The sequence below is a fragment of the Strongylocentrotus purpuratus genome, unplaced genomic scaffold (genome assembly GCF_000002235.5).
Source record: "Strongylocentrotus purpuratus isolate Spur 01 unplaced genomic scaffold, Spur_5.0 spur5_scaffold_2, whole genome shotgun sequence".
Lineage (NCBI taxonomy): Eukaryota > Metazoa > Echinodermata > Echinoidea > Camarodonta > Strongylocentrotidae > Strongylocentrotus > Strongylocentrotus purpuratus.
The window spans coordinates 22,162,657-22,176,502 of NW_022145605.1; the positions used below are offsets into that span (position 1 = coordinate 22,162,657).

The 13,846-nt window shown below is 36.8% G+C and overlaps 2 protein-coding genes across 2 annotated transcripts; both read left to right on the plus strand.

The window, feature by feature from the left end:
- The first annotated feature begins 679 nt into the window (after positions 1–679).
- Positions 680–7,072, plus strand: LOC754845 (protein rolling stone). Its single transcript, XM_001187320.4, has 3 exons — positions 680–1,044; positions 5,095–5,365; positions 6,079–7,072. Exons 1-3 carry the CDS (start codon positions 775–777, stop codon positions 6,651–6,653), a joined length of 1,116 nt encoding a protein of 371 aa, XP_001187320.3. The 5' UTR covers positions 680–774; the 3' UTR covers positions 6,654–7,072.
- A 1,797-nt stretch (positions 7,073–8,869) lies between these two features.
- On the plus strand, positions 8,870–12,433 carry LOC115926743 (glutathione S-transferase theta-1-like). Its single transcript, XM_030991984.1, has 3 exons — positions 8,870–9,585; positions 11,744–11,831; positions 12,201–12,433. The coding sequence occupies exons 1-3, from the start codon at positions 9,474–9,476 to the stop codon at positions 12,364–12,366; spliced, it is 366 nt and encodes a 121-aa protein (XP_030847844.1). The 5' UTR covers positions 8,870–9,473; the 3' UTR covers positions 12,367–12,433.
- The last annotated feature ends 1,413 nt before the right edge of the window (positions 12,434–13,846 follow it).

Consider the following 13,846-nt stretch of genomic DNA (forward strand, 5'->3'; position numbering starts at 1 on the left):
ACTTTCTAGACTTCGCTGTCAGACACTGCTGAGTGACTGACTTTTTTGTCTTTGGTAACAATATACATAAAATGAGCTGTAAAGGTACATGAGCGTTTGTCAACATCAATAATTCACTTCTTGTAGTGGCCAAAATTAAACTGATTAAATTTTTGCGCTGCACAAAACGTACGACCATTCGGTGCAAGGGTCTGAAATTCAGACTATTACTAAAAATGATTGCAACCACTAAAGTCGATTCGATAGCAAAATGCTCGTTATTTTGTCCATTAAAAGACATTTTCAAGCCCTTTCGTCTTGAGGGAAGTTTTAAATATATATTATCTTTTAAATGCCTGTGGAAATTAACCTTTGGGGGGGGGCTGCAATTAGGACATAGTACCTTTAAAACAATTAATTCGTGTATATTTTAGCTGTTGAACAAAGTTTTATTATTCAAAGCAAATTGGATCTAGATAAAAGGACGCTTTTTCAAACCAATGAACATGTATACTGGAGAATGTTTTTGTATTATAGAAGGATAGATGTTCAAATATTCACCCCGTTTATAGGGTCTAAAGTTCATTCCTTTCCTTAAGGAATTTCAAGAATGGCCTTAGAAATATTAGCATCAGCTTGCACGTCCCCAAGAAAGTGTCGTAAAAGAACAATGTCAGGACTTAATTAGAACCTTTCGTACATTTATGTTTGCTGCTAACAATTCATGTCTATCATAAGTATGTTAGTATATGCAGGGTATTTCTCTCTTTTCTCTCCACCGTCTTCAACTGAGCAATGCCATGTAGTCTTTGTGGATGTTTGTCTCTGACGTACATGACACGCCCACGATACCCTTTTGCTAACAGCATTGTATTGGTATTACTTTTTTTTAATCCCGCGAAGCAAGAATTTCAAGTGCTAAAGACTATTGAATCAAGCTCCGCTCAGTTTATGTTTCTGAAACAAAAAATGGCGGAACAGAGGTCGTGCTGTCGGCGTATACCTGTTAAAAGGGAAGACTTCGGACTGAATTGGAAAGCCCCACAAGACTTTGCTAGATCGCAGGTGTGTATATTACGATGTATTATGACATTTATACCTGATGACAGCACAATAGTGTAGACAATTCGAACGTAGTGTAGACATATAAACGAATACGTAGCTGATAGAAGTCTATTGTCATGCACATACATGGCAACTCTCTGAAACTAGTCATTCGTTTTTATCTTGCAAATCAACAAAAAGGAGTTAATCCTTATGGAAATTACATTTTAGAACCACTACACATAAAACTCTATACTCTGTATTTAAACATGAATGAAGAATTTGGAGGTTATTGGAATTATTTATATTTTGTATTTGTAAATAAGACGTTGCATTTGTCTCACGTTACAACCTCAGTTGAAAAAGAGTTTTGTTCCAAATGTTGTTTCAGCCACATGAACTAAGCACATTAATCAGGCACTTTTTTTAAGCGGTACATTTAACCAGGGACGTGATAGAGAAGGACTTGAATCAAGCCGTTCTCCTTTGACCCCATGCTCCAAGCCGCCGGAAAGTTATGCGCTAATCTGCAGCTGTTGACCAGGTGGTGAAATAAAAGAGCGCATGAAATTTTAGGATTTAGAATTCCTACATCAGAAAATGGTATCACAGCAACTGTTCGCTGTCCCTTCCAATGATTTCTCATCCATTGTTGAATGTGTAAAGAGTAGAACAAGCGAACACAAACTTGTGTAATATCATTCTTTTTTAAACTTGAAAAATACAAAAAACACGCGAAAACACGCATTAGCAAACTTAATGTTATTGAAGATTGTAAATCATGGATCAAATAACGGGACATTAAAGCATGCACAAATTAGCGCATCATCCTAAAATATTGAGTTTTTGACAGGATGTAATTTTTCTTTTACCAACTCTGGCACACAATTTAAAGGCAGGACGGAGTTCTTAATTTGAAAATTTGTTTGAAGCACTATTCCCAATAAAATTCCCATATAAAGTTTTTAATTTACACTGTAATTTTGCCGGTAATTTAATATTTTGTAATAAATGTAAAACTGGTGCCTGTCTTCCGAAATTCCCCGCAGTGGAAGCGCGGTTCGGAGCATGGAACTTCAAAGCCAAGTGGAATGTTACACATCCCATTGTTACGCTTTAGAACTCAAGAATGCGTTTGAATAAATTACAAGAGTTTCGCCTCCTGTTCTTTCACCTCCCTGATTTAACAGTGTCTAAGCAAGAAAGTGTATCTAATTATAAATTCTAAATTTTTAAAGAGCGACTTTAAAAAGACCTAGTAAACCAGGCCGTTTCTTAGCAGGGAACAATGTAATATAACTACATTTGTTAGGAAGGCATAACCAAGGAGGATATCCTCCTCGGCATAACAGTCCGCTAGTATCGTATAACATTGAAAATATGCGAGGTCTGTAATGCGCACTGGAAGACGATATAATGAGATAATTGGTTTTCTGACAATTGGTGTATATTTGGTTTCATCTGCCATGGTATTTACAACAAAGCCTTCAACAGCTATATGCTTAGTTTATCTTCGGATAATGGCACCGTTTCTAGCTAAGCATCAGACAGAAGTTTCAACCAGCAAGTATGAGTAATTTTTTTTGCTTAATAAGTAACATTTGAACAGCAAGTCTCCGCTATTTCAAATTGTTTTAATCTACATACACGTGATTTCTGTTAGTAACTGCCCCAGGTACCCCATTTCATATCATGATTTTGAAACAAATAGAAAGATCAACTCTACTTGTCATATGATGATATTCTTTTGTTAACGCAAAACTTAATGGTAAAAAATAGCACTGAAATACGACAAAAATTAAAGTCCTTTTGCCAATATCAAAACCTAACTATTCATTCTAAACAAAATGTTAAAATGAGACTAAAATAATGTACAATGAACAACAAAGTCAAAGATCATTACACCCCTATACATCGCCCATTACGTACATGTGTATGAATACACGACGCGATGTATCACGCTGCTGAGCGACTGCGGAACGCATTTGATTTATTAATTTGTTTTAGGTAAATATTTCTCTATTTCAATAATAATAATAATAATAATAATAATAACATTCCGTGTTTATATAGCGCTCAATACATCGATCTGACGATGTGCCTAAACGCTTTACAGATATATTTGATTCAAACCTTAAATCTAAGTTACTTATCTGCTGTACAAGTCCCTACTAAATAGATCATGAGGCAGTTTCTTGATCTAATTAGATTAACTGAAATGCTCGAAATCTTTACAGTGTGTAATATAGCGGCAGAACATTTTAAATGATTAGTTTCACTGACTGGACGTAACATTTCTCCTTACTTTATCAAGAAGTTAAGAAAATGATTTTTTTTTACATTCAAATCAGAATATTAGCCAACTTACAATTACTCTCTTTCACTATATCTCTACATACATACATATATATATATCCCTCTCTCTATATCTCGCTATCTCCACCCTTCTTTCTAGCTCTCTCTCTCTCTCCTTCCTCTCTCTCTCTCCTTCCTCTCTCTCTTCTCTATCTCCCTCTCCATCCCATCTCTCTCTCTCTCTCTTTCTTTACCTATTCTCCCATCTCTCTTTATCTATATCTCTCTCTCCTTCTCTTTTTCGCTCCTCCTCATAAAACAAGTGCACAGAATTATAGGCTACTTATAGTGACGTTGCAATAAAATCTTTTTAAACAAATAAGTCGTGCCGTTTCCTTGTGTTGCTTTACCTTTCAAGCAATGTACGTCATGGAACTGTCCGTTTACATGGCAAAGCAAACAATTCTTATTCTTGTACGACCATATTGATAAAGACATACTTCGTCACTAATTCAAACGAAACAACACCATTATAAGCGTAACCGCCTCTTGGATCGTACGAGGCATTAAAGCCCCACTGTCCTACTTGTAGCTACTTGCTCCCTTTATATAGAAAACTTCCCAATCGGTGCCTGTTGGTTCCCCATGATCCTCTTTTTCTTATGTTAGTTGAGAGCTGAGTTTAAATAATGAGATAGCCACCTGTCAGTGACCTCGCTGTGTGGTCTAATCCCTTCTGGCCCAGTAGTATTGACGGTCTTTAAACAACCTGTTTGAGCATGGACTTAAGCTTTGAGTTAACTCCATTATCAGATCAATTACCATTGAACTATTCCCTGACTGTACAGCAAAACGTTTGCATTAGCCGTGGCAACCACTCTTCATATTTGCTTTAATCTTTTGTAAGTAAATAAACCGTAGTCCTTGTTTGACATGTTATTAACGTATATTGCCGTGCATGGCAACATGGGAACATAAGTTCATTTGCTTTATACCTACAATGAAATTGTTGAAACAATTTACTGCAACATAATCATATAGTGGTATACCGATTAAAAAAACTAAGCATGTATGTGATCTATTACAAAAAATTATGTCATGTTAAAAGTTACACCTTAATAATGAAATCTTAAGTTGTGCATAATGATTTTTTCCCCTTTCTCTTGTTCTTTTTTCAAGTTGCTAATTCCAGAATGGTCCTACCAAGTATAAAGTATCCTTTTGAATGATTGTGCCATATCTTTCTTTCACTCGCTGGTGTTTCTTTGTCGTACCATTGGCCTGTGGGAATGTAAGTCCTAGTTACATTGAATTATTTAAATCAACATTGACTTTCTCTGTCTGTCTGTCTTACTATTCCACCTCTGTACTGTGTTCTTTCTTCCTAACCTTCAAGATGCCTATTCCAGGATGGTTTTACAAAGTAAATGGGGGCTCTTCATGGATTTAATCCTCTCTTCGACTTTCTTTCAAAGCGGTTGTGTTCTTGCACTTTGGATAAATTCAGTGGTATGATACGTCTCTGTAATTTTGACTTCTCTCTCCCTTTTGTCTCTGTCTCACTAACCTGTCATTTTCCTCTTTTTTCAGGTGGCCTTTAGGATGGTTCTACAAAGTGTACAGGGTCTTCTTTGTGGATCTAATCCTATCTATTACCTCTCTACGATCTTGCAATTTAGATTGATTCTACATAAATGCTAAATCCTGAGTCGCTTTGACCTTTTCTCTCTCCCCCTGTCTCTGTTTTGATTATATTTCATTTTTCGCTCTTTCAAGTGGCCGATTCCAGGATGGTCCTACCAAATATACAGGGTCCTCTTCATGGTATACCTCGTCGTGTGGATGACGATGAACACCACATGGCAAGTAGAGTCCATCGGGGCCTTGTATTTGATCTACCTCACCAACTGGTCTTTCATCATCCTAACTGTATATGGTATAGTGGCGGCACTATCCTCGGTGTTCTTCTTCTGCGGGAGCAAGAAGAGACAGAAAACGACGGCCGATGTATGCAAAGTTGAAGAGGGCATCGTCAACCCGTCGTTTGGTTAGTACAATTAAATCAAAATTACAGAAGAGCAACGAATACTGTCTTTCTCAAAAAGGATTAATAACAATCATCGGTCCAAAAATAAATCAGAGTAATAATATTGGCTTTATTAACTCAACTATTAACAATCTTATGAGCATTAGTACAGCTCTTTCTGAGGGAATTACAATCCCCCCCCCCCCGAGCATTGTCATGTACCCATTAGAAACACTTGGGTCGATAGGGACAAACGTGAACACATTTTCCAAGAATGTAAGTGCTAAACAAGGATCGAATCCAAGAACCTTTGTGTTAGAGTCAACAACCTTCACCAACATACCCCGGACAGATTTTCAACAAATTCTCTATTGCATTATGCATCTTGTCATATTCTTTTCAATAGTCAAATTGAAAGTTACATTAAATCCCCATTAATTGTATATCACATATATTCTCAATTTCAGGTTTCGGCATGTCCGGAGCATTTAAAATAAAGTAATCCTATTTTGAGGTACTTCGCACGTGGAGTCTAAATTGCTACCAGCGGTAAAATTTAGGGGCACGTACAAGTCATGCACTTTTACTTTTTAGTCAATCACGAGGGTTAGCCAAATGGTTGCTCCCCCCGTACTTTACATATAATTCAAAGATTATGATATTCTAAAAGGTTGATTTGTTGTATCAAATATGATTGATGATGGGATTTCCCTAATTGTATGTATAAATTACAGTGGCAGATGATGAGATGCCGAATATGGAAGGTAATGGATCACCTAAAACCAATCCGTCTAGCTCCAGCATAAATGCTACTAAATCTGCAAATGAAGAATCGCGCTCGAATCCTTGGTACTTCAAATTAACCTGGATTCTCTTCAACATCAACATCGCCATTGCCCCGCTCGTATCTATCGTGTACTGGGCTCTTTTACACGATTACAGCAATGATGACGGCTCACGCGATCCGCTGGGCGACGGTGTAAACGTGAATGTCCACGGTATGAACAGTGTGTTGATCGTAATAGACCTATTCGTCTCGGCTCATCCGATTAGAATAACCCACATCGTCTACGTCATCATGTACAGTTTGGTTTACACTGTGTTCTCCTTGATCTTCTGGGCAGCGGGTGGTGTGGACCCATACGGCAACAGATACATCTACCCTATCTTGAACTGGGAAGATATTCCCGGCTTAACCTGCGCGTACCTGCTGGGCCTTGCAGTAGTCCTGTTTGTGGTACAATGTTTGATGTACACCCTGTATAGATTGCGGCTGTTCCTCGCAGGCAGGTGTTGCAAAACCAAATGAGCTCAAGATCAACGAAGTGTAGCGTTGCCACTGTAGAGATTCCTACCATGCTGTCTCGGATCATGCAGTCCGGGTCTCTGTTGACAAAAAAAAACCATATCTAACCACCAAAATATTTAGATGTTAACACGACGGAGAACGTGCATGATAAACGTGAAAATAGGACCAGTTCGTCTTGGGAATAGTTTCGAAATTCCGAACAAAAAAGGAAGGATTTTAACCCATTTATAGTCTTTCCGCCATTTTCAACATTTCCAACCTCACCAAATGTATTTTATAGAACAATATCTAAGCGCAGTAAAAATGAAATTATACATGTAAATCTTCGCTTTATTCATGCTATTTATAGCAAGAAAATACCAGGAGTGTGTCAGCCCTGTTTTTGTTATTTGAACATTGCCAGTGGAGATTGAAAAAAAGCATGCAACATTCTTAAATGGACGTCTGAACCAAATTCTCCTTTCTAACTTGGACAAGCATGAACTCAACATGCTTTAGGAAAACCAGAGGTCGGTAATTGGCCATCGTCAAATTTGATTTATATTTTATGAAAGACAATTGTATGGACTTGTATTTCATTTGTAAGATATTTGAGGCCAAATCTGCACAACCTGAAGTTCCTCTTTCACTCACAGTATAATAAATTTTAGCTTCATTGAATTTTATTCAAAAAGCTTCAGCCCACGAATGCTATTACATCGTGTTTGATATTAATAAATATAAATCATTTGTTTTAAAAGTATTAATCGTCCCTCTGAAATAAGAAGGATGGACATTTTTAATTTAATTTAATCAATTTGTTTTAAGGGAAAACAGTCTGAAACGTATTCCATGGCCTCGTTTATGAAAATCAACCGCGATCAAGTCAATGAGAGGGTTTAGCAGACAACGTCACTATAAACAGTGTATTTCCAATACGACAATACCAATTTTAATCTGTAAATGTCATAGGTTTTATAGTAGAAATAGCTAAAAATGTAATTTTTATTTCTTAATACGTTTGAATGTCAAGTACAGTGTAATTACATTGAATTTTAACGGAATTAACCTAAATTAGCTATATGATTTGTGTATCTTCCTTTTTACCAGAACATTCTTATAGCATGTATAGTGTTGTGACATATGTAGATTGTGACACGAATTTTGTCAAATGAAATAAAATCACATATGACAAACAACACGAAAGGTTTCTGACATCACTTTTTGGTTCTGATGTTTGCAAAGTTTTATCTTAATCAAATGGTTTCATAATGTGCCCGCCTCATATTATTATATAGTCCGCTCATGACTAGATTTCATATAACAGAAACGGCAATTCGTGTTTTCCACAATCTAAACGTTAGACCCTTCGATACTTAGGACCATCTTACTTGGGTCAATATTTTCAGTCAAAAGTTCAAAATTCTGTAATGGCGAATTCAAGGGAGAAAATCTACCCATACAACTTGTGCCCCTAACATAATCAAATCCTGTATAGGTATCAAACAACATCGTTGAATAATACCTAATGACTCAACATTCATCATGTGTCAAGAATGTGAGGAAAAAACATTTTAGGAAAATTAGAAGCAATTACTATTGCAAAAAATATGATTTAACAATACAATTAATTCCATTCGACTACAACCCACGAGACAAACAGCTTACAGAACAGCCGAGAGGATGGGCAGATTTGCCCCCTCTGTGACAACTGTATTTAGGGTTCACTGGACTAAATCTGTATCTGACATCCAGAGACAGATACCATACTAGAACGACAGTCCACCTGACAAAGAATGTCCTTCTCGTGACTCGTGAGCCTCCCAGCAATTCTTTAGAGGGTCACTAGACCGATGAGACCAAAAACACCATGCAGGGACCTGTTTTACAAAGCCTTTTTTAAATGACAAATGACACAAAGCAGTGACAATTCTGTTGATAACCAATCAGAAGCAAGATTTTCAGTAGCTTATAACACAAACTGTCATTTGTCACTGATGACAAGTTTTGTGAAATGCCCCACAGGTCGACATTAAACTACCTTTCCATATGAATTTCTTTCTATGTTTACTATGAACATGATGGTCAAAGAAAGAGGACAAAATATGTAGATCCTCAGGTAGACACAGGAACATCCTTTCACTGCTAGTATGTAAAAATGTGTAGAACAGGTGTCACATGCATATTCACCTGTTCTACACATTTGTACATAATTGCAGTGAAGGAATGTTCCTTCGTCTACCTGAGAAACTGTATATTTTGTCCTCTTTCTTCGTCCGTCACGTTAATAGTGTTTGGTGCCACGGGCTGTCGGTCTAGTGAACATATACAATTTTCGTATCTGTAATCAACAATGCTTTTTTGTTGTTGTATTAACTAAACCTTACCATCGATCAGAGTAAACACATCTGGACGAATAAACTTCGCCTGTGGGTCAAACGACTATTGGAGGGGCGAGTGTTTCGAAAATTTCTCCTGAATCATTGGTATAAATATAGTTTTCCAAAATCACTGTCGTCTTCCCAATAAAAAAAGCAAGTACCTTCTCTCTAAATCAGTCACATGCAACGCTACGATGACCAGGATTCCTGGAGGATGGACTTGCCTTTGTTATTCCCTCCTTTTATAAAAGGAAAACATCCCTACGCGACTCTTCATTGTGATCGCCAATAATTTGGACTATAGTTTCGAGATGCTGACTCGCAAGTTGAAACAAATTGGTTTGTCGCGGCTTGTCGATGGAATATTGTGAATCCACCTTATTGAAGAGTAGTCATTTTTTGTTGATCTACATTGCTGAACGACACACACTATCTCTAGGTCGTCTTCTGAAGTTTCATCATGGTTGTCAATGTTTACATCGATTTCCAGTCACAACCTTGCCGTGCTCTCGTTATCTTCCTAAAAAACACCAAGATCCCTTTCGAAATTAAAGCAATCGGTATTACAAGAGGTAAGCGCTCAAAGTTAATCTCGTAACAGATTTATATCATGATTTCTCGAGGATGACTTTTTTGTTGTTATAACATTTTACAGTTACGGGTTTTATCCTATACATTGTCTGCCCCCCCCCCCCCACCAGCCTATGCGGTGATCCAACTAAGTATTTTCTATACATGTTACAGTACATGTATTGTTGTTAATTTTATTTGAATTGATATACTAGTATATGTTTGTATAATTTCTTTCTTGAGAACAGTATTTTGCATACAAACGTTTTACAATGTATGTATTATGATAAACATAACCTATGGGTATTATATTCGGGTTAACCTTTGCAAATATAGTATATCTAAAAGGTGTTTTTTTTTTTTTTTTTTTTTTTTTTTTTTTTTTGGGGGGGGGGGGGGGGGGTAAGAGAACATTCACGGCCGGTGAATAAGCGGGGGGAGGGGGATGCTGGAGAAGAGGACCCCTATTTTTCCTTCTTTTTTTTCCCCTTTTTTTTGGGGGGGGGGAGTTGAAGCGCCATTTCTACATGACTTTCAGTCTAACTCTCACTTTCTATGTAGTTGATAATGCATGATTAAAATAAATAGAGAGAGGGAGAGAGAGAGAGGGAGCAGAAAAAATAGCAAAACTATTTTTGAGGAAAAGCATCAGGCCTATACTGAACTGAATAAAGAATAATATATTTATATTGGGTCATACTATTACTGATACGGGCTAAAGACAATGTGGTATCGGCACAGTAAGATCGGGTATTTTTTTATAGAGGTATTTCAAAATGACATTCTGATAATCTACATTTTGTTCCGTATTCATATGTATTTACGCATAATACAACTGATCTTTATGATTTCTTAACGTGACATAGCTTCTTCTCCCCCATGCAAACAAAAAAGAAAACAAGGTTATTTGACAAAAGGATCATGCGACAAATAATCATTGTGACTCAAATTGATGCAAAGATTTTTTTGAATAAACAGTGCCTTTTACCAGAATCTTCTTCGTAAAAACGACTTTTACAAATCTCAGCCATGCAATTCTGCCACTGTGCTGTAAGATCACTTTTAGATTAGGAGAAGTGTATTCTTTAATGAGTATTTTAAATTAAATGGAACGTTTCAACTCAGTAAGCATGGCTGAGATTTGTAAAAGCTGTTTTTATAAAGAAGATTCTGGTGAATAGCAGTGCTTATTCAAACAAATATTTGCATCAATTTGAATCACAATCATGATTTGTCACTTAATCCTTGTCGACCTTGTTTTCATTCTCGTTTGCAAGGGGAGAAGAAGCTTTGTCACGTTAGAGACATCATAAAGATCAGTGTTTTTATGCGTATATATACACACGCCTCGCAGAACATTTATCAAAGTGGGGGGGGGGGCTAAAGTATTTATGATCAGGTAGAGGGTAGCGAGCGAAGCGAGCAGAGCGTAAATTGGTGTGGGGGTTCAGGGGGTGGAGACTCGAGACCTGCATGTAACGTGTAAGAGTGGTGGTGATGCATATTTTTCTTCTGTTCCCCCTTTCCAAAGTTTTTGTTCATTACGCCACTGCCCCCTGAAAGGTGAGCCCCCTGGAATGTTTCCCCCCCTAACACAAATCCCAAACTGCTTCCGGCACGCCTGCAACCACTACTACTACAACAATACTACTGCTACAACCACTACAACAACTGCTACCCCTACCACCACTAGTACTACCACTACTACAACAACAACTACTACTACTACTACTACTACTACTACTACTACTACTTCTACTACTACTACTACTATTACTACTACTACTACTACTACTGCTACTACTGCTGATACTACTACTACTACTATTACTATTACTTCTTCAACTACTACTACTATTACTACTACTACTACTACTACTACTACTACTACTACTACTACTACTATTACTACTACTACTATTACTACTACTGCTACTACTACTATTATTACTACTACTTCTACTACTACTACTACTACTACTACTACTACTACTACTACTATTACTACTACTACTACTACTACTACTACTACTACTACTACTACTACTACTAATACCACTACTACATATAATACTACTACTACTAATAATAATAATATTTATGTTCTACTATTACTACTACTACTAATACTACTACTATCATTTTCTGCCATTTTCTTAGGTGATCACAAGAAACCTGAGTTCGGAAAAGTGACTCCTCTGCAGACAGTACCTGCTATTCAAGATGGTGATTTCAGCATGGGGGAAACGTAAACTGCTTTATTTCTCTTTCTAAATTTTTAGAAATCATGTAAACCCTTTAATGAAATCAAAAATCAATAGTCTCCATAAGAGTTATATAAAGTAACAAAACAAATAATCGAGCGAATTAAGCTGGGTTAAAATATAAATAAGTCTCTATTAAACCTTACAATTTGTGATTTTATTTCGTTTATTTGATTCGCTTCGTCCATTTTATTTATAACTGAACATGCGATGAAAAGAATATTTAAAAGATGCATTAGAACATGACTAAACCGGAAAGGTTATTCACATGAGTAAAATGTAATGCTAAGCATAGGAAAAGAACTTCAGACAGAGTTGTATTAATATCGAATGTTTTTTTCCTAATAAAATAGCGTGGCGATTATTCGGTATTTGTCAACGAAGTATTCGGACTTAGTCCCTGACCACTGGTATCCAAAGGACCTGGAAAAAAGAGCCAGAGTTGATGAATACATGGCCTTTCACCATACAGGAACACGTGGAGGATGCTGTGGGATATTCATCAGTGAGGTGAGTTAAAAGCATTATGCAAAAAGAAATATCATTTGGTTGTCCTCGACCGCCCGCTCGTCATTTTCGGGCCGCTCGTTTTTTTTTGTTTTTTGTTTTTTTTGTGGAACAAATTTAAATTTCAAACATACCATTTTATGCATTTTGCAAGGATCAATATCTCAGCTATGCGCCGACTGTTTCTTTATCTTTTTGGGGGTCCTTTTCCTTCAGGTTCACTTGTAATGGAGTATTTTCTTTGGTATTTGTCTGCACGTTTTCCTTTCCACAAAAGATAATAATAGCTACATTTATGTTGTATACGTGTCTATCCCAGTGGTTGTTTAATGCCCTACAAGGTACTTTTATTACCCTTTGCTTTAGCCCAGAGGCCGTGAGGCGCTGAAAGCATTCAATGAATACATTCCAACTAGGTACCCATCTACTATACTAGGGTGGAGAGTGGCAGCCCTACAATTTGAATATCAGATTCCCTTATGAAGATCAGTTTCTTTGAATTCTCTACAATTGTCTACTTTATATGTTAGGATAGTTTTATTCTTCTTCTTGACATTTCCAAGACATAGGGAGACATTACAATGTTAATTTGTTATTTGGATAACCATTTAAAACATATTGTCTAAATATTGTAATGTGGGACTATTTACGAATGTTTTCAAGTTCGACCGAACATTTGGGAATGAAAGTATTGTTCGCTGGAGGAAAACTTGTGTACATACATTAGAGCGACCTCCAGTAGAGATCGATTGCAAGCACAATATCAAACAGATCATGATATGGACATGATAAATAGTACAAATGTAATAAACTATTGAACGTGCAAATCTGTCTTATGTTATCTGTCTAAATGCTTGTCTTGTTATCATTAACTTCTAATAATAATAATCATAAAAATAATAGTTAACATCTATAATGCGCCATGTCTGTCAAAAATGACACTCCTGGCGCAGTTGTGTGGAAATTGTATAATTGTGGTAGTTGTAATGACGGTAATGTAAGCGTAAGCAGTGGCACATACGTTTAATATACATTTAGGTTAATAAGTATTTTTTTTAATAATTACGTACAATAAGTGGGAAAGAGAGAATTCACGATTCTCAGTGTACATACGTCGAAAAGGAGAATAAAAAATAGATAGTAGAATAGAAGAGGGAAGTGAATATGAGAATGAAGGGGAACGGCCTGTATGAGAGGACGTGTGCGTGTTTGTAAATATTTACATGAACTTGAAAAACGAGATTGAAACTGTTTTTTACCTTGATTTAAAATTCGTTAATGCCCGCGTCACACTGTCCCGATGGACACTTGGAATATAGAATTTTGAATTTCGCACGATGACACATATGAAACGCTTGAGGTACTTAAATTTGGCTGTCTTCGCCGACACCGTGGGAAAAACGGGGGAAGGGGGTCTGAGACCTACCTCTAGACGCGTATATGATGGCAAACAGTGGAAGAGGTAGATCAAGGGGCTTACATTTCGTTTTTC

Coding starts and splice junctions, on each gene's coding strand:
- LOC115926743 (XM_030991984.1), top strand. CDS start 9,474: ATGGTTGTCAATGTTTACATCGATTTCCAGTCACAACCTTGCCGTGCT. Junction 9,586..11,743: donor AGCAATCGGTATTACAAGAG/GTAAGCGCTCAA, acceptor CCATTTTCTTAG/GTGATCACAAGAAACCTGAG. Junction 11,832..12,200: donor GATTTCAGCATGGGGGAAAC/GTAAACTGCTTT, acceptor CTAATAAAATAG/CGTGGCGATTATTCGGTATT.
- LOC754845 (XM_001187320.4), top strand. CDS start 775: ATGCCATGTAGTCTTTGTGGATGTTTGTCTCTGACGTACATGACACGC. Junction 1,045..5,094: donor AAGACTTTGCTAGATCGCAG/GTGTGTATATTA, acceptor CGCTCTTTCAAG/TGGCCGATTCCAGGATGGTC. Junction 5,366..6,078: donor CATCGTCAACCCGTCGTTTG/GTTAGTACAATT, acceptor TATAAATTACAG/TGGCAGATGATGAGATGCCG.